This window comes from Sinohyriopsis cumingii, chromosome 2 (assembly GCF_028554795.1).
Source record: "Sinohyriopsis cumingii isolate HCF-2022 chromosome 2, ASM2855479v2, whole genome shotgun sequence".
Lineage (NCBI taxonomy): Eukaryota > Metazoa > Mollusca > Bivalvia > Unionida > Unionidae > Sinohyriopsis > Sinohyriopsis cumingii.
The window spans coordinates 3,107,350-3,133,419 of record NC_142962.1 but is presented as its reverse complement, the minus strand read 5'-3'; the positions used below and the strand labels follow the sequence as shown (position 1 = coordinate 3,133,419).

The following is a 26,070-nucleotide window of genomic DNA, read 5'->3' as shown; positions in this document are numbered from 1 at the left end:
TACACCTATATGAATGTACCTGTATGAATACACCCATATGAATGTACGTGTATGAATACACTCATATGAATACGCCTGTATGAATAGAGCCATATGAATGTACCTGTATGAACACACCCATATGAATACACCTGTATGAATACACCAATATGAATGTACCTGCATGAATTCACACATATGAATACACCTGTATGAATAGAGCCATATGAATGTACCTGTATGAATACACGCATATGAATACACCTGTATGAATACACCCATATGAATGTACCTATATGAATAGAGCCATATGAATACACGTGTATGAATAGAGCCATATGAATACACATGTATGAATACACCCATATGGATACACCTGTATGAATACACCCAAAGGAATGTACCTGTATGAATAGAGCCATATGAATACACCTGCATGAATAGAGCCATATGAAAACACATGTATGAATACACCCATATGAATGTACCTGTATGAATACACCCATATGAATGTACCTGTATGAATGCACCTATATGAATACAACTGCATGAATAGAGCCATATGAATGAACCTGTATGAATACACCCATATGAATGTACCTGTATGAATACACCCATATGAACGTACCTGTATGAATAGAGCCATATGAATACACCTGTATGAATAGAGCCATATGAATACGCCTGTATGAATACACCCATATGATTGTACATGTATGAATACATCCATGTGAATACGCCTGTTTGAATACACACACGAATACACAGTATGAATACACCCATATGAATACACCTGTATGAATACACCCATATCAATGTGCCTGTATGAATAGATCTATATGAATACACCGGTATGAATACAGCCTTATGAATACACATGTATGAATACACCCTTATGAATACACCTGTATGAATACACCCATTTTAATGTAACTGCATGAATAGAGCCATATGAATACACCGGTATGAATAGAGCGATATGAATACACATGTATGTGTACATCCATATGAATGTACCTGTATGAATACACCCATATGAATGTACCTGTATGAATACACCCATACGAATACACCTGTATGAATAGAGCGATATGAATGTACCTGTATGAATACACCCATATGAATACACTTGAATGAATACACCCATATGAATGTACCTGTATGAATACAACCATATGAATACGCCTGTTTGAATACACACATGATTACACATGTATGAATACACCCATATGAATACATCTGTATGAATACACCCATATGAATGTACCTGTATGAATAGAGCCATATGAATACAGATGCATGAATACAAAAATATGAATACACCTGTATGAATACACAGATATTAATACACCTGTATGAGCACACCCATACGAATGTACCTGTATGAATACACGCATATGAATATACCTGTATGAATGCACCCATATGAATCCGCCTGTTTGAATGCACACATGAATACACGTGTATGAATACACCCATATGAATACACCTGTATGAAAACACCCATATGAATGTACCTGTATGAATAGAGCCATATGAATACACCTGTATGAATAGAGCCACATGAATAAACGTGTATGAATACACCCATATGAATACACCTGTATGAATACACCCATGTGAATGTACCTGTATGAATACACACATATGAATACACCTGTATGAATGGAGCCATATGAATACACATGTATGAATACACCCATATGAACGTACCTGTATGAATATACCGATATGAATGTACCTGTATGAATACACTTGTATGAATACACCCATATGAATACGCCTGTTTGAATACACACATGAATACACATGTATGAATACACCCATATGAATACTTCTGTATGAATACACCCATATGAATGTACCTGTATGAATAGAGCCATATGAATACACCTGTATGAATAGAGCCATATGAATGCACATGTATGAATACACCCATATGAATGTACCATTATGAATACACCCACATGAACACGCCTGTTTGAATACACACATGAATACACTTGTATGAATACATCCATTTAAATCCACCTGTATGAATACACCCATATGAATACATCTGTATGAATACACCCATATGAATGTACCTGTATGAATAGAGCCATATGAATACAGATGCATGAATACAAAAATATGAATACACCTGTATGAATACACAGATATTAATACACCTGTATGAGCACACCCATACGAATGTACCTGTATGAATACACGCATATGAATATACCTGTATGAATGCACCCATATGAATCCGCCTGTTTGAATGCACACATGAATACACGTGTATGAATACACCCATATGAATACACCTGTATGAAAACACCCATATGAATGTACCTGTATGAATAGAGCCATATGAATACACCTGTATGAATAGAGCCACATGAATAAACGTGTATGAATACACCCATATGAATACACCTGTATGAATACACCCATGTGAATGTACCTGTATGAATACACACATATGAATACACCTGTATGAATGGAGCCATATGAATACACATGTATGAATACACCCATATGAACGTACCTGTATGAATATACCGATATGAATGTACCTGTATGAATACACTTGTATGAATACACCCATATGAATACGCCTGTTTGAATACACACATGAATACACATGTATGAATACACCCATATGAATACTTCTGTATGAATACACCCATATGAATGTACCTGTATGAATAGAGCCATATGAATGCACCTTTATGAATAGAGCCATATGAATACACATGTATGAATACACCAATATGAATACACCTGTATGAATACACCCATATGAATGTATCTGTATGAATAGAACCATATGAATACACATGTATGAATAGAGCCATATGAATACACATGTATGAATACACCCATATGAATGTACCTGTATGAATACACTCATATGAATGTACCTGCATGAATACACCCATATGAATACACCTGTATGAATAGAGCCATATGAATGTACCTGTATGAATGCACCCATATGAATACACCTGTATGAATACACCCATATGAATGTACCTGTATGAATACACCCATATGAATGTACCTGTATGAAAACACCCATATGAATACGCCTGTTTGAATGCACACATGAATACACATGTATGAATACACCCATATGAATACACCTGGACGAATACACCCATATGAAATTACCTGTACGAATACACCCATATGAATACGCCTGTCTGAATACACACATGAATACACATGTATGAATACACCCGTATGAATACAGCTGTATGAATACAATCATATGAATGTACCTGTATGAATAGAGCGATATGAATACACCTGTATGAATAGAGCCATCTGAATACACCTGTATGAATATACCCAAATGAATGTACCTGTATGAATAGAGCCATATGAATGTACCTGTATGAATAGAGCCATATGAGTACACATGTATGAATACACCTATATGAATGTATCTGTATGAATACACCCATATGAATGTACCTGTATGAATATACCCATATGAATACGGCTGTATGAAAAGAGCCATATGAATGTACCTGTATGAATACACCCATATGAATACACCTGTTTGAATACACCAACATGAATGTACCTGTATGAATACAGCCATATGAATACACCTGTATGAATAGAGCCATATTAATGTACCTGTATGAATACACCCATATGAATACACCGTATGAATACAGCCATATGAATGTACCTGTATGAATAGAGCCATATGAATACACATGTATGAATACAACCATATGAATACACCTGTATGAATACACCCAAATGAATATACCTGTATGAATAGAGCCATGTGAATACACCTGTATGAATTGAGCCATATGAAAACACATGTATGAATACACCCATATGAATGTACCTGTATGAATACTCCCACATGAATGTACCTATATGAATACACCTACATGAATACAACTGTATGAATAGAGCCACATGATCATACCTGTATGAATACACCCATATGAATACACCTATGTGAATACACCCATATGAACGTACCTGTATGAATAGAGCCATATGAATACACCTGTATGAATAGAGCCATATGAATACGCCTGTATGAATACACCCATATGAATGTACCTGTATGAATACAACCATATGAATACACCTGTTTGAATACACCAACATGAATGTACCTGTATGAATACAGCCATATGAATACACCTGTATGAATAGAGCCATATTAATGTACCTGTATGAATACACCCATATGAATACACCGTATGAATACAGCCATATGAATGTACCTGTATGAATAGAGCCATATGAATACACATGTATGAATGCAACCATATGAATACACCTGTATGAATACACCCAAATGAATATACCTGTATGAATAGAGCCATGTGAATACACCTGTATGAATTGAGCCAAATGAAAACACATGTATGAATACACCCATATGAATGTACCTGTATGAATACTCCCACATGAATGTACCTATATGAATACACCTACATGAATACAACTGTATGAATAGAGCCACATGAACATACCTGTATGAATACACCCATATGAATACACCTGTGTGAATACACCCATATGAACGTACCTGTATGAATAGAGCCATATGAATCCACCTGTATGAATAGAGCCATATGAATACGCCTGTATGAATACACCCATATGAATGTACCTGTATGAATACACCAATATGAATACACCTGTATGAATACACCCATATGAATGTACCTGCATGAATAGAGCCATATGAATACACCTGTATGAATAGAGCCATATGAATATACATGTATGAATACACCCATATGAATGTACCTGTATGAATACACCCATATGAATGTACCTGTATGAATAGAGCCATATGAATGTACCTGTATGAATAGAGCCATATGAATACACATGTATGAATACACCTATATGAATGTACCTGTATGAATACACCCATATGAATGTACGTGTATGAATACACTCATATGAATACGCCTGTATGAATAGAGCCATATGAATGTACCTGTATGAACACACCCATATGAATACACCTGTATGAATACACCAATATGAATGTACCTGTATGAATACACACATATGAATACACCTGTATGAATAGAGCCATATTAATGTACCTGTTTGAATACACGCATATGAATACACCTGTATGAATACACCCATATGAATGTACCTATATGAATAGAGCCATATGAATACACGTGTATGAATAGAGCCATATGAATACACATGTATGAATACACCCATATGGATACACCTGTATGAATACACCCAAAGGAATGTACATGTATGAATAGAGCCATATGAATACACCTGCATGAATAGAGCCATATGAAAACACATGTATGAATACACCCATATGAATATACCTGTATGAATACACCCATATGAATGTACCTGTATGAATTCACCTATATGAATACAACTGTATGAATAGAGCCATATGAATGTACCTGTATGAATACACCCATATGAATGCAGCTGTATGAATACACCCATATGAACGTACCTGTATGAATAGAGCCATATGAATACACCTGTATGAATAGAGCCATATGAATACGCCTGTATGAATACACCCATATGAATGTACCTGTATGAATACAACCATATGAATGTACCTGTATGAATACACCAATATGAATACACCTGTATGAATACACCCATATGAATGTACCTGCATGAATAGAGCCATATTAATACACCTGTATGAATAGAGCCATATGAATATACATGTATGAATACACCCATATGAATGTACCTGTATGAATACACCCATATGAATGTACCTGTATGAATAGAGCCATATGAATGTACCTGTATTAATACACCCATATGAATAGGCCTGTATGAATAAAGCCATATGATTGTACTTGTATGAATACACCCATATGAATAAACCTCTGTGAATACACCCATTTTAGTGCACCTGTATGATTACACCCATACGAATACATCTGTATGAATTGAGCCATATGAATGTACCTGTATGAATACACTCATATGAATGTACCTGTATGAATACACCCATATGAATACGCCTGTTTGAATACACACATGAATACACATGTATGAATACACCCATATGAATACACCTGTATGAATACACCCATATGAATGTACCTTTATGAATACACCCATATGAATTCACCTGTATGAATAGAGCCATATGAATGTACCTGTATGAATACACCCATATGAATACACCTGTATGAATACACCCATATGAATGTACCTGTATGAATACACCCATATGAATGTACCTGTATGAATACACCCATATGAATACACCTGTATGAATACAGCCATATGAATGTACCTGTATGAATACACCCATATGAATACACCTGTATGAATTGAGCCATTTGAATGCACGTGTATGAATACACTCATATGAATACACCTGTATGATTACAGCCATACAGCTGTACAGGTGGATTATTTTTTTGGTGGGATGCAAACATGCAGTGATCAGCTATTAAGTTATGTGGATGTCGACCAACTATATGTTTAGAGGTGAAACGGGGTGGGTGGGTGCAGAAGCAAGTGCCCCTCCCTTGCCCCTATGTGCAAAACGTACAGTTTACTGCAAAATAGCACAAATTCGTCTGCAATGAGCAATTAACATCAGTAAAGGGGAGTAACTTTATTTTGTTTTTGAGAATTTATACACCGGAGAATTTTTCTAACAAGTCAGTTCGAGTTAGGGACAGAAATTGTGAACAAAATAATGACTGTGAATTATGACAAAGATCGAAATATGAGCTACAATAGAGCTCCAAACAATTGCTCAAAAGTTTCTTAAAATGTTATTCGAAAATGATATCAATTGATGATTGCATTATAAAACGGTTTTCATGTGACATATACATAATTCCACAGTCTACATACACAGTTTGACCGTTAATATCTGATATAATCTGATGCAATTGGATTCTTTGTTATATGATATGAGGTAGTAAATGGAATTAATAGTTGCGTCCTCGGTACACAGACTTTTAATCACTCATGGCTGCCAGTCCTGAGATTTCTGCGTTACTTATGAATATGTATGAACATACTTAGTCAAAGAGTCGAGTGCGAGTAAACATTTCTTGTCATTGTCATCCACGGTAAGCTTTCACATTGCTCGAATGAGCTAATCAGTGTTTCTTTGTCAAACAAATACACTTAAAAGTGGATAAAATGGGTATTTTCGTGATGTGTATGAATTAGTTGCATTATGTTTTGTTGTGTTTATCTTTGCTCAGAAAAATCGATGAATAAATCTTCGGGACATGAGACCTATTCAACAAATGTTTGGGTTAACTACAGCCAATGGTTGATATGGGTAGCAAAGATGGTTGGAGTCATAACACGTCGTGATTTTATATATCTTTCGGTCTACTGAATTCTCACTAGGGACACATGAATTGATGAAGAGAACTAAGCATTGTAAATAAAATACTAATGAAGAATTTCTATGGCTAATGTTTTGGTTTTTGTTTAAACAAAATATTTTATTTATCGTTCTAGGTTATGCCTTTCCTCACGCCATTGAAAGAATCAACCTCGCTGACAGAGATTTGACAGTCTATCTTCAGCGTATTCTGCATGAAAGGGGATACAACTTCACTACATCCCTTAAGTTGTAATTTCTACCAACAATCACGAATTGCGTTCTATAATGCCTTATTGATTTTTATAAAAAGATTGAAAAGATTTTAAATTAGTTAAACAATGTGGACTTGTCAGTCATCTGGAACCTTCAGAACCAAATGGAAAATCAGATAAGAGTATGTTTTTTTTATCAGCATTCATCTTGTTCCCACAAATTAATGCTTTAGACTCGCATTTCATTCCATTAACTCTTCCAAGTTAGCCTAACATCAGGATAAGCGAACCACTGTATCATTCTTCTTCTTTTTCATACAACTTTATAATAATATTAATATGAATCATTTCAGCTGAACTGGAAATCGTCGGAGATATAAAAGAGAAGCCGTGCTACTGTGCCTTTGATTTTGAACAGGAAATGTCATATAAAGCATCAAATTCTGCAGTAGAAAACTCGTATGAACTTCCTGATGGTGGAATCATTACCATTGGTAACGAGCGCTTCCGGTGTCCCGAGGTCTTGTTTCAACAAGCTTTCATAGGTTATTATTTCCCTTTTGTTTATCACTCTGATTCATTCTTGTCTAAAACTAAATGAGAGTCAAATAAATAAGTTTTTGATACAGGAATGCTGTGTACACTCGAAAATAAAAACGGTCTGAAAATTGGTGCTAATTATTAGAACAGATACAGGGCAAAAGACTTTGTTCTGCCAATCGATCGAATGTTGTGAGACGTTTGGGAATTTCAGCAATTTACTTTCCATCGTTGCTGATGTTAATCTTGATATCAAACCCGAGCAAGAAATAAGATACAAAAGATGCCTTGACAGTAACAAAAACCTAAAATTTAAACCCTCTGAAGAAATTAATATGTTCTATATCGTTTATGTTGTTTTCAATGTTGATTAAAATGCATCTTGTCGAACCTAGACAAGAGACTGAAGTTTTGAGACAAGTGAAAACGTAGGATGGACAAGTGAATTTTCTGAAACCGCTTGTTCTGAACTTGTGGTTAAAAATAAAGTCTGATCAACTATGAAATTATTTTACCTTATAACTGACACAAGAACTTGATACTTCTCTGATCTTCATGGCAAAGAGAAGTTATACTATAGCCAGTACTTGTGAGAATGTACTTGGACCACGGGGGACGCTGTTAACGTCAAAAATTCGCAAGTATATATCTTCGATTTGCGAGGAAAACAATCTCGCTAAAATATTCACCAAACATATACGGTACAGCATTAGAAAAGCATATATTCAACAACATTTTTTATGATTATGATCGGCTATATTTCAAAAAGGTTAAAATTACATTACAGTAAAACTTAGTTGCCTGGAAACTAATTTGCAAATTTTGACGGCACGCTGAATTACACCTGAGAGTGGTATAATTAGATATCGATGCACTAGGTGACTAACACGAATTTCTTTTAAATATATTGATATGACTAATTTGGAATAAGTATGATATTATCTAGTACCATTAGAATGGTGACAGTTATAAGTAAGCAAATAATATTTTCACTAAGATTCAATAAACTTACCGTAACCGGGGTCTATTCATAGGTACGAACATGACAAATAAACCTTTACATCAGTGAACACTCACAGGTACAAATAGAATACTGACCAACTTGTTTACTTGTATAGCTACAGTATGTATATGATCCTTATCCACGTATATGACGCGTTTGGTTTGCGGTTATGACATATCTTTTTGTTATATGTAAAAAAATAATTTGTTCCTTTTTTGGTTTGTTTCAGGAATGGAATACGAAAATGAATACGAAAATATTTTTCTTTATTTTTTGCAAGATGATTATGTCAGTTATTAGTACTGAAATCATGCCCTGCTATCCTGTATGACTTTGCCAATATGACCGGGAGATCATAATGCATACCGGATATGTGTTGCGGCTATGAACAGATATTGGGAAGATACGACTTTTACCACTATCTTATATGAGCCGCGCCTTAAAACCAGTTGCTTCGGGTAGATGGGACTAGTAAACCTTGGATGGTAGCTCATCTAGGAGAAGGAAAACTCCGATTCCAAACCTCTGCTGCCTTGTGGCTATACCCACTCATGGGAAAGGCTAAGGGAGTAAACCCCGACAGAAAATCCGGAGATGGAGTCCCTAAGGCGGTATGACATTGACTTCAACGTCATTCCGGCAACTCCTGCGACGCCGTTGGTGCCAAGCTGTATCGGCATTCGTCGTTCCCTTGGGCACACCAGCTGCGTGGAGAGGGGGGATCTGCTGCATGGGCAACAGCAGATTCTCCATACCACCCTGCCCAGGCTTCATAGCTCCACTGGAGAGGACACTCCAGCGTCGTCGTACGGCGTCGGCACAACACGAGAAGTAGCAGTTTACCGGTTCTAAGTCAAAGCTCGATTGGCGTAGAGCTTGGCGCCAGGGGTTACTTCTGACGGTGGGAGAGATCATCAGGTCTCACTGGACAGCTACCGCCCGCCTCAAGCTGGGCAGCCCCCAGTCAGTAAGGTGCTGCCCGCCATGGCCTGCCTGCTTCACTGGGTGCGTGGAGCTTAGAGAGCCATCTCGACAAGTGGGCCACAAAACTCTGCACCAGGAAAGACTAAAAGAAGAAATAAAAAGACTCCAACTCTTCGTTTTGCAACCTGGAACATCAGGACCATGTGTCCTGGATTGACCACTGACCTACAGCAGATCGACGATGCACGGAAGACTGCTGTCACTGACAGAGAACTCTCCCGACTGAACATCGACATTGCCTGCCTCCAGGAGACTCGACTGGCTGACAGCGGCACCATCAGGGAAGCCAATTACACATTCTTTTGGCAGGGGAAGCCCTTGGATGAACCTAGGCAGCATGGTGTAGGATTTGCCGTCAAGAACACGCTAATCGCCTTCATTGAACTTCCATCATCAGGTACTGAGAGAATCCTTGCCCTCCGGCTGTCAACATCCTTAGGCCCCGTCAACATCTTCAGTGTGTACGCCCCAACCCTCTACTCCACCTACGAGGAGAAAGACAAGTTTTATGAGGCTCTGGATCAGGCAATATCCAGTATCCCCAACAATGAAAGCCTTTACTTACTAGGAGATTTCAATGCTAGAGTGGGAGCTGACCATGAGGCCTGGTCCACCTGTCTCCGCTTTTACGGAAGGGGCAAGATCAACGAGAATGGTCAGCGACTGCTGAAGATGTGCTGCTCCCACAGCCTATGTGTGACCAACACTTTCTTCAAATGCAAAGAGATCCACCAGGTGTCGTGGAGACACCCACGTTCACGCCACTGGCACCAGCTACACCTCGTCATCACCAGGCGTGCAGAACTGGCCAGTGTCCTCCTTACCCGCAGCTACCACAGTGCCAATTGTGACACGGACCATTCCCTCGTGGCCAGCAAGGTGCGAATATTACCCAAGAAGCTGCACCACGCCAAGAAGAAGGGTCACCCACGTATCAACACCTGCTGTGCAAGCAACCCAGAGAAAACACAGCAGTTCATCAGCAAACTGAAGGAAGCCCTCACCAAAGTGACACCTGATGACACCATTGATTCCAAGTGGTCCCATATCCGTGACTCTGTGTACAGTTCAGCCATCACAGCTTACGGGAAGAGGGAGCGAAAGAATGTCGACTGGTATGAGGCAAACTGGGAGGAGATGGAGCCCGTGACTGAGGCAAAGAGGAAAGCCCTCCTGGCATACAAGGCTGCACCTAGCCCCAGAACACTACAAGCCCTCAGGATTGCAAGGAATAACGCCCAGAAGACCGCCCGCCGCTGTGCAAACACCTACTGGCTGAACCTTTGCAACAGTATACAGACAGCTGCTGACACTGGAGACACAAGAGGAATGTATGAGGGTATCAAAAAGGCGACAGGCCCCCCCAGCTACAAGACAGCCCCCCTCAAGTCCAAGACGGGCGAAGTCATCACAGACCAGGGGAAACAACTGCAGCGATGGGTTGAGCACTATCTCGAGATATATGCAACCCAAAACAATGTCACTGGAACTGCCCTGGACGCCATTCCAGACCTGCCTGTCATGGAGGAGCTAGACACACAGCCCACCCTGGAAGAGCTCGGAAAAGCCATCGATTGCCTTGCCTGTGGGAAGGCTCCTGGAAGAGACGGCATTCCGCCTGAAGTCCTTAAGAGCGGAAAACCAGCACTGCTCCAGCCCCTACACACACTCCTCTGCCTTTGCTGGGAACAGGGATACATCCCACAGGACATGCGTGACGCCAACATCGTCACTTTGTACAAAAACAAAGGAGACCGTAGCGACTGCAACAACTATCGGGGCATCTCCCTCCTCAGCATCGTCGGAAAGGCCTTCGCCCGTGTTGCCTTGGCGCGCTTGCAGATCCTAGCTTCCCGCGTCTACCCAGAATCCCAGTGTGGATTTCGAGCCGGCATGTCAACTGTAGACATGATCTTCTCACTACGTCAGCTGCAGGAGAAGTGTCGCGAGCAGCAGCAGATGCCCCTCTACATTGCCTTCATAGACCTGACGAAGGCGTTTGACATGGTTAGTCGGAGTGGACTCTTCAGACTCCTGCAGAAGATCGGCTGCCCCCCACGTCTGCTTGCTGTTATTATGTCGTTCCACGAGAACATGCACAGCACAGTGTGCTTCAATGGCGCAACATCTGAAGCATTCCCAGTCATTAGCGGAGTCAAACAAGGCTGTGTCCTTGCACCGACGCTCTTTGCCATCTTCTTCTCCATGCTTCTCCAGTACGCATTCAAGGACTGCAGCGAGGGAGTGTACATCCATACCAGGGCTGACGGCAAGCTGTTCAACGTCGCCCGTCTCCGTACTAAGACTAAAGTCACAGAGGTACTCATCCGTGAATTGCTCTTTGCCGACGATGCAGCCTTGACATCACACACGGAAGATGGACTTCAGCAGCTGGTATGCTGCCTCTCCCATGCATGTAAGGAATTTGGACTGACCATCAGTTTGAAGAAAACGAATGTCATGGCACAGGACACAGACTCCCCTCCCTCTGTCTCCATCGATGGGTACAATTTAGAAGTTGTCGAGAACTTCACATACCTCGGGTCTAACATCTCCAGCTCACTCTCCATTGATTCTGAGGTGGGCGGCATGATTGCCAAGGCAGCAGCAGTGATGGCCAGACTTAACCAGAGGGTCTGGAACAACCCCAACCTCACAGAGAAGACCAAACTGCGTGTCTACCAAGCGTGCGTGCTCAGCTCACTTCTCTACAGCAGCGAAACATGGACCACCTATGCAAGACACAAGAGGAAACTCAACAGCTTCCACCTGAGATGTCTGCGGCGCATTCTGCACATCCAGTGACAGGACAAAGTACCCAACACAGAGGTTCTAGAACGCGCCAACATGAACAGCATGTTCTCCATACTCAGCGAGAGGCGCCTTCGCTGGCTCGGCCATGTCAAGAGAATGGACCCAGGTCGCATTCCCAAGGACCTGCTATATGGGGAGTTAGCAGAAGGTGCACGACCAACTGGACGACCACATCTGCGCTACAAAGATGTTTGCAAGAAGGATATGAAGACAGCAAACATCAATGTCAACGACTGGGAGAGCTGTGCAAACAACCGTTCCAGCTGGCGTCTAGCTGTCAGGCAGGGAGTTCAAAACGCAGAGGAAAAGAGAAGAATAAAGCAAGCTGAAAAGAGAGCTAAAAAGAAGGATAAGCAAAAGCGTACTTTGGAGCTATGCCATCGTCTCTCGTAGACGGACGGATGCCAAGAAATGAGCCGCGTAACGTGAACAGGGACATTTTAAGTTTAACGCCATTTTTCAACATTCGATAGGCTATACATGGCGGCCAGTATTAATAGTGGAGGAAGAACCCGGGAAAACCCCGGAAAGAACCACCGACAACGACAACAGTAGCTTGTATCTCACCTCCGAAAAAGCAATAATTATTACTTTAATGTATATTACTTCTTATAAATACGATGTTCTTTTGTTACGCACTATAACATCTTTTTGTACCGCATGATTTATTGATATGTCTCATGGCCAGTGGCCTATATTACAAATAAACACTATTTATAATTATTATTATTATCAACATTATTGTCTAATACCTATTGGCTAGTTAGATATGTAACTTTGATTTTGAGTTAATACAACATTATTTTCTTTTAATAAATATAAATCTTTGTATTTCAAACGTATTCATAATTTGCTTATTGTTTAATCAAACTTTGATGACTTTTAGCAAGTACTGCTCTAATCAGTACTTAGATTTGTATTGGTACTTTGAATTGTTTGAAAGATATTTTAATGCTTACAAAGGCAGTTAGAATATCTTTAGGCGGACGAGATTTCAGCTGTTGTTATTGACAATGGTTCTGACATGTGCAAAGCGGGTTTTGCCGGAGATGATGCACCACGTGCTGTGTTTGCCGCCATAACTTGTCGGCCAAGATATGACGTAAGGATTACAACAATATCTACTTGACATGCTCCCAATTTCACACTAGCATACTATCAATATCTGAGTCCATGGTTGAAAAATGAGAGTTGACATTTCTGTCTTGTCTCTGTTATTAAACTCTTTTTTCGGTCTTATTTTCTGAAATATGACCGTCTTGGTCGTGCGTATGGACGTTTATATTTTGGAAAGATGTCTTTAAGTTATCCTATTCACCGTTGATTGAGGAAATCAAAATAAAACTAGTTATAAATTGTCTGAACGAAAGACTATTTTCATTTTAGAGGTCCGTAACTGTATTAGATATATATGGTACGATTCTGAATATATAACTTTTAAACTGAAATTTCTTTTGAAAAACGTTTGATTCATTATTTTTCCAAGAATCATTTGCGAATGTATACTTATTGTAATCTAGACATCGTTAATGAGGAAAATAAATACATGTACATACCGAAATGTATAACTCAGTCTTCTAAATTTGTTCAAAGTACAACTTTTCTATTCGTCGCATACATTTCGAACCCTGTTGTGAATTGTACCAAATTACAACCAGTTCCCTCTTATTTTAATTACAGTAATTAATTTCTGCAGCAAAAACATTCATAATAACTTTGTTATTGACGCTTACTTTTAGGAATGTAATCAAGTGGCATTCACGAAGTTGTCCACGACTCCGTGATGAAGGGTAATATTGAAGTTAGAAGGGATCTCTGTCAAAACATAGTACTGTCCGGATGATCTACTATGTTTCCAGGTTAGTTTGTTATATGTTTTTGTCGTATTTAACGATGCATTAGACAGCCTTTCATGTAGGCCTTATTTAAAATTTTGGCCGGTATAAGAATTGTTCAAGTTGAAAAGTAAATAATGATTTCAAGCTTTCCCTTTCGTTAATGAGGAGGACGGAGATCGATTATGCTTTTGGCGGAATTGTTTATTTTCCAGAGCACTCACGTGGCCTAATTTGTTACGCGGGTATTAAGTACAATTATATCATTTCAAAGATAAAGCTTTATACCACGATTTCCTAAGATAGCTGTAAAACTAATTTTTTCGCGAGATCTCTTTGAAATAAATGATGTCTACTAATTCCATCCATAAATTCAGGTCCTTGAAGGCGTATTTAAGATCTTGTCCGATCTCATATTTCAAGCAAATAAAGCGAATAAAATTGTATAAATCACTTGTTATGAATTGACCTAAATTTTTGCAATGTAATTTGATAATATTTACACTGCTCCCACGACTATAAAACGAAAATAAACACTTTCAGTAACATATTGCATTACTTTTGTTAACATTTTGGTATTCTTCTTCAACAGAGCACCGATATAAACAGTTGAATACATTAGATAAAACGAGATAAACCTTCACACCACGTTATCTCTGGGATACTTTGGCCTTTTTCTCTTTTTCCTTTTCTGGTTTTGTTTGCATGGATTAATATTCCTTTTCCTGGTGATGAATTGAAAAGGTGTTAAAATAATTTGCTCTACATTCATTCAAATCAGAACTTGTAAATTTGAAAAGACTTGTATCCATCCGGTATCAAAAGAAGCTAAGTACATTTACCATTTTCTTTTAATTTTATAGGTCTAGCTGACAGATTGCAGAAAGAGGTGATTGCTATTGTACCAAGTGGAATCAAAGTCAAAACTTTTGCGCCACCTGAGCGGATGTATTCTGTATGGATCGGCGGTTCTATTCCAGTCTCACTTTCTACTTTCTCGCAGGTGTACGTCTCGAAACAGGAGTATGACGAGAGTTCTCATGGTATAGTTCACAGAACATGGTTCTGAAATAAATTAATGAATCCCAGACTAGGATAATTCTCACCCGTCTTCTGAGTTCTATTCGAAGGAAAATGATTTCAGTGCATTTGTATATATTCACATGAATAGCATCATTATCATGTCTAACAATTTCTGCCTTTTATTGCTGGTCAGTGAAAACAGGAAAAATAAAAATAAAAATTGATAAACATTTACGGTCATATATAACTCTTTATTTATTTACAAACGACGTATACGTGCGCATGTATATGTTGGAACGTATTCGTCAAATATTGTCAGGCTCTTCTACGATTTTGTTTATCTTTATGTAGTTAGACAGTATATATTTACGTTGACTTGAAACCAGTCTGGCTCATTCCATTGCAAAATCACATACAGTATCTCTTTTCACAGGGACAATTTGCTGGCGCCAGAACACAGCAAAATTTAATTTTGTCAATGATGCCAAATTCTACACGGAAATTTCTAAACCAAAAGGTAACGAAATTTTACGTATACGGAAACATTCTACATGTTTGATAGTTTGTCGAACTAGTCATCGAATTAGTTTACTCCATGTACTCGTTCCCCGAACTGACGTGAAAATATTTAAACAGAATTTGTAAGCAATGTGCTCATAAAATTGGGATGACGCCTATGCCATGCCAGAAGGACAATATGTCTTCGTCTTAGCCAGGAAACTATGCAGTCTAAACTTCTCTTACCACAGTTTCCATGGGGTTAGACAACGTAGTAAAAAAATATGAATACATCAATAAATTCTAATTCTAGCACTCGCGATTACTACAATATTATAAACCTTTATGAACCGCATTATTGTTTTAAAAAATAGAAAATACAGTCTAGTTCCTGTATTACATACTAATTTCTTGACTGTCAGCTTCAAATACTTTCAAACGTTTTCGCTTTTGAATTTGAATGAAGTCTATACTCGTTGGGGTGACGCTATGCGTTTGTCTTACCAATGGGACTATGCAGTTTGAACTCTCCTTTTACCAGTTTCCGTGGGCATTGCTAACGCAGTAAATAAACAAATACATAGATCAATAAATTCTAATTATATCACTCTCAATTGCTACAGTTTTCTAAACCTTTCTGGTCCACTCTAGCAGCAGGGGGGGGGGGGGGCGAATCCGACATTTTGTCCAAACGTCATTTGGCTTAATTAATACTTTCTGCACTCAGCGGATCCGGTGTCGTCAGCGCCTGGTAAAAAAAAAACGACGTCGTCGTCGTTGTCATCGTCGAGGGGCCAAATCGACAATTGTCCGGAACGTCATTTGGTTTAATTAATACCTTCTGCGCGCCGATCCCCAGCGTCGTCAGCGTCCGGTAAGCACATCGACGTCGTCGTCGATGTCATCGCCCCCCCTGCTGCTTACAATTTAACCGAATATTTGGTCAAGTCCGATACGATATCGTGTCCGAGGATCATGTAAATTTATCGTTACAAATCCATGTGGGGTCGACTGAGCATGACTAAAAAAGTTTCGAAAACCATTAAAGTCCATGTCACCGCCGCACCATGTCTGCCAAATATTTCGTAGCGTGTGTGTATCAACGCCGTTGAATACAGCAAGAATATTACAGTTGTCTCTGATTACTTTTGGAATCTGAGTGTATCGTTGAGTGACATATATCACGTCAGTGTTTTTATGCCTGCCTCTGGAAAATATCCTAGCTGGTTTTTTTTGATTGTCTAACATAACATCATCGTACACGACTAGATTGTTAACGTCGCCATCAATATCATCAATACCTGGTGCATCATTGATATCTGTAATAAACTCAATGACATTTTTTTTAGCGATCGCTGATGCATTCTCGTTGAAATCTTTCAACACCTCGTAGCATCGTTGATCATCCACGCTAGGAGCAACCAAATACAACTTATCCCACTTCATCCATCTCATTATTAAATTGAGTAACAATTGCGTCTTGCCGGATCCAGATGGTCCGATGATAATCATCCGGATCGAGTTTGGTAACGCTGCAACATGCTTAACTGGTTCTCTTGTTTTAGTCGCTGAAAAGTCAATTATATTCATGTCTCTATACATAAATTATGGATCTATATTGTGTGAAGTGTAGAGTGCGTACTGGCACAAATGATATGACAACCGCTACAACAAAAAATAACAGATCGGCGCTTACTGGCAAGTGTGTACAATGCGGTACAAAGAAATTTAGATTTATTTCTATTAAACCCGGAGATGTTTTAAAAAAAAGCGAGGAGGTGATATTGCAGCCAAGTTATCAAAACTCCCCGGAACCCCGTGGGCAAAGTATCCAGGAGAAAAACACCTCCCAGGATATAGCTACTGTGGCCCCGGAACACGATTAGATATCAGACTCGATGATCAAAATCAGCCCAAACCCGGTGAGTATCCAATAAACGCTATCGATAAGGCGTGTCATGCTCATGATGTTGCCTACTACAAAAGTAGCGATCTGCAACAGCGTCATATCGCGGACGTAAAATTAATTCACGCGTTAAATGCTATTCCTGATAAATCCGTCAAAGAAAAATTGGCCTCATGGTTGGTAAAATCGGCTATGAAAGGTAAGTTAATGATTGGAAGCGGAGCTTCTCGCGCTGGTAATTGAAAACGCTAGCGTTTATAATAACAACATGGAATCCATCTATTATTCTCCGAGAGGATACTGGAAGGGGAAGGCCGCAATTGGTAAGCTTGCAAGCGCTGCAAAAGTAACGAGGGCCGTTGCGGCTAATTGGTTATCCAAACAGGCTATATGGCAAATCTATCTACCACCGCCTAAACAAATCAACTTCTCGCGCTTTGATGTTAGCGTACCTAATGAAGTTCATCAGGCTGATATACTATTTCTGCCGCATGACAACGGTTACAAATACGCGCTAACCGTAGTTGATGTTGCGAGTCGATACAAACAAGCGGAGCCGTTAAAAACATAGTCAGCAACTGAAGTAGCCGCTGCGTTTGAAAGAATTTATCGAAGAGGTCCTCTGCGCTGGCCAAATCTATTACAAGTTGATCCCGGTAGTGAATTTCGCGGCGCTGTTCTATCAACGCTGAAACATCATAGCGTCGCGATACGACGAGGTCATACTGCGCTACATCGTGATCAGGCAATTGTTGAACGATTCAATCGGACTGTTGCTGAACGGTTATTTGGATATCAATACGCGAAGGAATTTATCCAAGAAAAACGATCTCGTGAATGGGTCAAAAGGTTGCCAGGCGTAATTGCCGCGTTAAATAACGAGATTACCCGAGCAATCAACATGAAGCCCAGCGACGCGATTAAATACGAGTATATACCCGGAGGATCAAAAATAAATAGCGTTTCCAAGCCGATTCTTGGCGATGTCACTGTCAGATATCTATATGAACCAGGAGAGCTTGAAGGCGGTAAAAAAAGAGCTACTGATCCTATTTGGAGTGTTAGCGCACATAACATATCAACGATAACACGATCAACTGGTAGACCACCGATCTATAGACTGGATTCAACTGCTCCTCAGCGCGGATTTACACGCGAGCAACTACAAGTGATACCTGACGATACTCAATTACCCCCGCGTGGTCTTAACTAGCGCCGTTGCGTCTATTGCACTCAAGACAGGTCAACCTCACATTGTTTTTAACATGACCGAGACTGTTATCGATTCTGTCCACGGTAAATTGGCGAGCGTCTTTATCCGAATAGCGCCAACTCATTACACAATTACAACTCGCGCAGTGATTATTCTGTTGTTGTCGTAAAGCAATTATTAATTCGGCGTCAATATCAAAACGCCGCTGTTTTTTTTTATCCTGTTGGCGGTAACCCGAGAGTTTTCTATCAATGACGCTTGCATCGATGATGTCGTTGTCGTTGGTGACTTCGTCACTGACTTCGTCAACAACAATTCTTCGAAGCTGATTCATTCTCCGTACTCGGGACACCGCAAGATAGACTAGATTTGACCATTCGATGCGATTATCAACCATCCAAACAATTGTGTCCGCGATGGTTAGTCCCTGCGAGGAATGTATTGTCGTTGCGTATCCTAGCGTCCACGGGGATTTATTAGCACGCAGCGCGTCCTCGACGACGCTGATATCAACGAGCACAATATCATTCAGCACGAGAATTTGTTTTTCTGTCCGGCCTGGAATCTCAACTTCAATGTTCTGCCGCCGTGTATCCGCGGGTCTATAACATAACGGCACTGGACGCGTTGGAAACCTTTCCTTATGCAACGTAAACAACTTCCGCTGAAGTGTGTCCCTGACTATCTTTCTACTCGCTACAATTAAATCGTTTGGTCTCCATGTTTCCCAGAATTCATTTAACGGCGTTTCCGGAATCACCTCGCGGATTATTTCACACTGAATTCTATCCGGCTGTAATCTGATTAATTTTTTAACCTCGCGCAGTTGTTCATCAAGTGCCCGGTAATCAGTATCGGTTTCTTCATAATAGTCCACAAAACCCTTTAACCAATCATGTGGGCCCTCGCCGACAAATGGTGGTGGTTGGCCATGGTCGCCACACATGATTACCGCTGTATTCGCGAGCAGCAACCAATCAAGAAACATTTGTAAAACATCTAACGAAACAGTACATATCTCATCCCAGATGATAACCTCAGGAATAAATTTTTCACCCATTCGATCAGGAGTCCACTCACCGCCGCTGTATCGAAAAAAGCTGTGATAAGTAACGGCGTCAACATTTCGTTGTTTTATTTCTCGCGCTAGTCTATGGGTCGGTGTAAGCACGATTATACTTGCCCGCGTTCGAAATAATTCAATTGCCCGAGTCGTCTTTCCTGACCCGCCACAGCCGCTTAAATAAACCGTCTTGTGTCTACAAATTGGATCAGAACACGGTGGTGCATTAGACCATTCCGATAATTTATCACCGCGTAGGTAATTGTTCTCAACGGTGACATCTGCTGACGGGGAATAATCGCGTCGTATTTCATTTTTAATTCTCCATGTACCCCAACTCTCGTCCGGACTAGTAAACTCGGCTACGTTTTCCTTATACGCTACGTCAACATAAAACGAATCAACGGCTACTCTAACCGCGGTGTCGGGGAATCTATTTATCATCGAGAATAAATTGATAGCGGCGTAACCCAGCATAGACGCCCTCAAATGCGGGTATGCTGGGCTGTCTCCGTCGCTGTAGGTAACAACTGTACCCAACCTTGTTCCATTGGACAAGAAAGCTGTTTCGCAGTTCACGTATCTATTTTTTGCCACTGCGTCCTTGATTACGAAATCATATTCTGCGTCATCTATAATCAGCCGTGAGCAATATCGTTTGTAATCGCAGTTTTTTCCACCTTGTGTGAACTTACCAATTATTCTTCTACCGAGATCTTTTGCCTCGCGGTTTCGTTGGTTGAATATCCTCCTGGACCATTCGATGATATATTCCTCGTCGGCATCGATGTGTTTTTTGGACTCGTCAATTATGCTATCTAGACGCTCCGGTTCTGGTAACCAGACTTCAGTCTGCGCCCGGTATGATATAATCGCGTCACTGACAATCAACGATACAAGCATGCTACAATCAATCATGTACCGTAGCAGCGCTATTGGCAGCCACTTCTTTTCAGCCATGTGCCTACCGATCCAAATATAGCAACAGCGATGAAGTCCTGCCGCGAACTCAAATGATACTACGCGAGCGAATCCGGTTAAATCAAAATCAGGCAGTGGTCCATTAATAGCAACACGAGTCATTTCATGTCTGGGGTGTCCAAATCGTCTAAAGTACTCAGCGGCGGATCCATACCCGAGAAAACTCGCTGGATAACAGGCAACCATATCAACCGAGATCATAACGTCGCGGTTGTATTCAGTGTTCCATAGTCCACCGTGATAATACTCCAAACAACTGGATTGTACATCCGGTAGAAATTCCTTGCGCGTTGGGCTCCACGCATTTTTCCTCGCTGCAACATGAGCCGCAACCGATGAAATCGTAAAACAATTTGTTAGCAGTTGTTCATCATGCTCTTCAAATTCCATGGCGGTTTTTTTCATCCTGTTGTGAAATGCTTCAGTGCGATATAATTCACCGTTTGGTCTTACAAACTGATCAAAGGTATCAGCGCTGCGAAGTAACCACATTGATACAGGGTCGTTTTTACACAAACAAGCAATAGCATCAAATAGTTTCCTCTCCGCGAGAAACCCGTTCTCTTCCAGGAATTCCCCCGGGATATACTTTACTGTTCTATCCCGTGGAAACACTGTGATCGCGGGCGTCCATGCGTGTTCGTTATGATCAATAATTTTGATTGGGGCTCCATTTGATTTATACTTTGATTCGTGTAATACTTCACCGGTTATCGTTGTAACGGTTATTGGAAATCTCAACGACGTTTCTAATCTCGCTATGTCGCTGATGGTTGCTCCTCGCTCGCGCACTGTCTCCTCCCACTGGTTGATTTTGCTACGTCGTAAATCAGTCAATTTGTTTCCTCGACATGCATTTGTAAAATGCTCTATTATTCGTTCTGCTACACAATTTATCCCCGTTGACTGTTTCATCGGCGCTAGTTTTCCGATATCAGGTTTCTTATTTAACGGGTATATTCCATAAACAACTGCTGTTTCAGGATACGCTCGTTCATAGTATGGTCTGTCAATTCCGGTTAACAACCCCGGCTTGGAGTCGCGGCTAACAATGACTGTTTTCTTGTCGCTGAGAACTGGTTCAAATTTATCACGTATGATCCAATTACCTGATTCCACCCGGACAATGAATTTTACTCTGAAGAAATACTTTTTACCGTCAAGTTGTGATATTATCGTTGCTGCGCGGTTGTCGTTCATGGTAGCATCAACAACGCCATCAATTCGAAATGTTGACCAACTATGAGATGCGCCATCACGCTTGAATTCATTGATACAATCGCGTATTTTACTCAACAGGGTTCTATCGCTTATTAACGCTTTTGGTGTGTCCTTGAGGACTCTATCGAGATTGAACTTAATATTTTTCCAGGGCTTAATTGCTGCCAATCTCTCGAACTCATCCATATAATTAAAACAAGTATTTAAATGAAAGAATATAGTATAATGAATCACTGCAAATGGTTGATGATTGGGTCGACAACCCCGTGCAATAAATCATGTAGAGGTGAATTCTGCGGGTATCATTTACAAAGCGTTCGTAATGGTTCTCTTGGCCCCCTTCCGTGCTTGGTTTGCCACGTCGGTGTAAGAGGAAAATCGCAGTTGTGTATCAATTGTGGCGGAAAGCGATACAGAGAGTTAAAGCGCTATTATGACAAGCGAATTAAAAACGCCGTCATTGACCCCGCCGCTGACTTCGTCATCAAAACCCCCCAAGACTACGTTGAAAGATTCATAATTAAACCAAATAATAAATTAGACAAGTAGTATTATTATATAAATGGACCAAGAGTTCAGACCTCACCCCTTGCTCGTCAATTACGAGGCATCTCGCGACGGCGTTGTTAGAAATTGTAGACTGAAGAAGCCGGTTGGATGGAAAAATAATCAGGGGTATTTGATGTTTGGTGCCGGAAAGAAGAAGTACTATGTTCATAGTGCGGTATTTGAGGTATTCAACGGATTAATCGAGAATGGACTTGTGATTGATCATATTAATAATAATAAGACTGATAATTCTCTTATAAACTTGCAAGCTATCTCGCAAAGTCAGAATGCCAAAAAAGGCCAAACTGGTAAATACCCAAAGAAAGCAAGGGGTGTCAAATCGTTTGATACAACAACGCACGAAGAAAAAACATTTCACTCCATGAATGCGGCAGGAAAATATTTCGACATTTGTATAACCTCAGTACGATTTGTTGCAGAAGGAATACAGAATTCAGCGATCTCAAAAAAGACTGGGCACAGAATTCGATTTTCATATATAACAGAAATAAGGCCACCGGCGCCTATGGCGCTGACGAATTAGCACACTGCGCAGAGTTCATTTTTTTTTTATTTAAAAACAAGATGTTTTATAAGAATAATGAATATCGAAGACATCAATAATATATTAGCCGAGATTTCAAAATTAAAAAATCAAGGAATTGAATTATCTGATGGTCTCGACAGCGAAAAAATATTATCCGATTATGAGATTATTAACGAACAATCGAAACGGGGGCGTTTTACCCTGGCCCGCGAGTACTTTTTTATAAAACGATTACAACATACGATTAATGAAAACTTGTACCACAATGACGCAAATGCATTCATTGGACTATTCACTGCCGTTGAAATAATACGAAAAAAACTCGGACGTGTTTATGAACGACGCCGGGAGATTTCTAGCAAGATCAAAAACATTAGAAGGATTATAGACGAAAACTCCGGCGAGAAATTAGAAATTGCTTCGCAATTGCAATAATGGTAGGCGAATCACTTACTACTCGGCTAGCCAGAGAGCGGCTAGCGGCGCTTAAAAAGTTTATACCGTTACGAGACAGGGTCCGAGAGCAACTTCAAACGCGGCAGCAACTACAAACCGATTTTACTGTTGGAAGCGAACAACTCTTTGCCCCGGTAACTAAAGCGACCAAAGATGTTACGGCGGCAACTGTACCCGTCCTCGATGCGCTTGAAAAGATAGCGGCTCAGACCGAACAAACAAAAAGGTCTTTAGAAACACTCCCTGCAAAAATAGCGGCTGCTACAACACGGAGGCCACCACCACTCGCTATAACCGAACCACAAGAACCTTATGTTACAATGGCCGACGAGGAAGAACTAGGCGCCACCGCAAGAGAACCAGAAGAAGAAATACCGGAAGAAATACCGGAAGAAATACCGGAAGAAAAAGAGAAAGAGGGGAATATACCCCGTAATGTACTCAAGAAGAGCACAATAGATCAAATTAGAGGCTTCAGCAGCAGGGGGGAAGAATTAATTGATTTTGCTGCCAACAATTTTGCTAAGAGCATACGAGATAAGGAGCATATCAATAGCGGTTACGAGAAAAATATAAAGTCGTTAAAGGATTGGACAAGAATAGTGTATTTGGCGAGTAAACATGAAAACGTATTATCACCGCGTGATAATAATTATATAATATTCCACAATAAAGTAAAAAGTAAAATACCAAAAAAAGGAAAAGGATACTCTGTTGGTAAAGAATCCTACGGCGTTACCTGTCCTGGTAGTGTTCTCAGTGATATATCACGGCTAGAAATACTAATCGGAGGAAAACGAGCCGGAAATAACTCTCCGGAAATAATCAATGAAGCCGCTGATATTTGCAAGCGGTTATTTGCAGGCGGTATTATGGACATTAATGCATATCGAACGCTCATAGACGAACTCGTGGATGATTAAAAAAATCGTTTTTGTTAATTCTGACCGTTTTTTGCCATTTTTTGACCGTTTTTTGCCATTTTTTGACTGTTTTTTGCCATTTTTTGACCGTTTTTCGAGGGCAAAAACCCCAGGAAATCATTTAGAGAAAATCGATGTTTTTGCTGAAAAATCGAAAAAAAACGACTATAGGCAACAAAAAATGACCAAAAATGACCAAAAATCAAGAAAAAACCGGAAAAAAACCGGATTTTTATCGAGGGCAAAAACCCAAGGAAATTTTGATAAAATTTATTCCGATTTTCCACACGGCGGTGGGAAAGGGGAAGGGGGTGATCAATCACTGGTGATCACAATCACTAATTGAAAAACCGGTGTTTTTATAATAAAGATGATCATACACTACAACCACGATAAACCAGTACTCGTCTACGTGGTAAACTCGCGATTGCCTGTTTACCGCGCGTACTATGGAGACGGTCTCGGTAGCACCATTGCGGGGTTATTCACAAGAATGGCTCCAAAAGTAGCGCCGTTAGCCAAACAATTAGGAATGAAGGCTATTGATGTTATTCGTGATAAGGGAATCAGCGCTATTGGAGATATTGCCGGAAAGGCGCTTTCAGCCGCGCGGAACAAACTAATGTCGTTGGTGAGAAGAAAAAAGCAAAAACCACCGGTGATGCCATCAACCACAGTGATGCCTGCAAATGTCAGTAAAGTAATAAATAACGCCGTGGAAGAAAAACTAGAGTCGTTGGCGGCTCAGTCATCCACCAACGCGCCCATAAACACAATAGCGGGGGAGTGGTCTTAAACAGAATTCAAAGAATTTACGACGAAAAAATCGCAATTGAAAACATCAACATGATAAATAATAAAATGTTTGCGCGAACCGCTGATCCCGCGTTTGATATGGATGCCCCAGTGCGCAGGGATGATTCTGTCCGTGATTATCAATATTATTCTTAGTATGCAGCGCAACCTGACCTA

The 26,070-nt window shown here is 40.2% G+C and overlaps 2 protein-coding genes across 2 annotated transcripts; both read left to right on the top strand.

Annotated features, from left to right (window-relative positions):
• The first annotated feature begins 7,134 nt into the window (after positions 1 to 7,134).
• On the top strand, positions 7,135 to 8,143 carry LOC149804246 (actin-like). Its single transcript, XM_089951264.1, has 3 exons — positions 7,135 to 7,138; positions 7,465 to 7,533; positions 7,896 to 8,143. Exons 1-3 carry the CDS (start codon positions 7,135 to 7,137, stop codon positions 8,141 to 8,143), a joined length of 321 nt encoding a protein of 106 aa, XP_089807390.1.
• On the top strand, positions 7,470 to 15,787 carry LOC149804245 (actin, muscle-like). The gene is made up of 4 exons (XM_089932385.1): positions 7,470 to 7,567; positions 7,891 to 8,087; positions 14,623 to 14,742; positions 15,582 to 15,787. Exons 3-4 carry the CDS (start codon positions 14,733 to 14,735, stop codon positions 15,785 to 15,787), a joined length of 216 nt encoding a protein of 71 aa, XP_089788511.1. The 5' UTR covers positions 7,470 to 7,567; positions 7,891 to 8,087; positions 14,623 to 14,732.
• Positions 15,788 to 26,070: the final 10,283 nt, after the last annotated feature.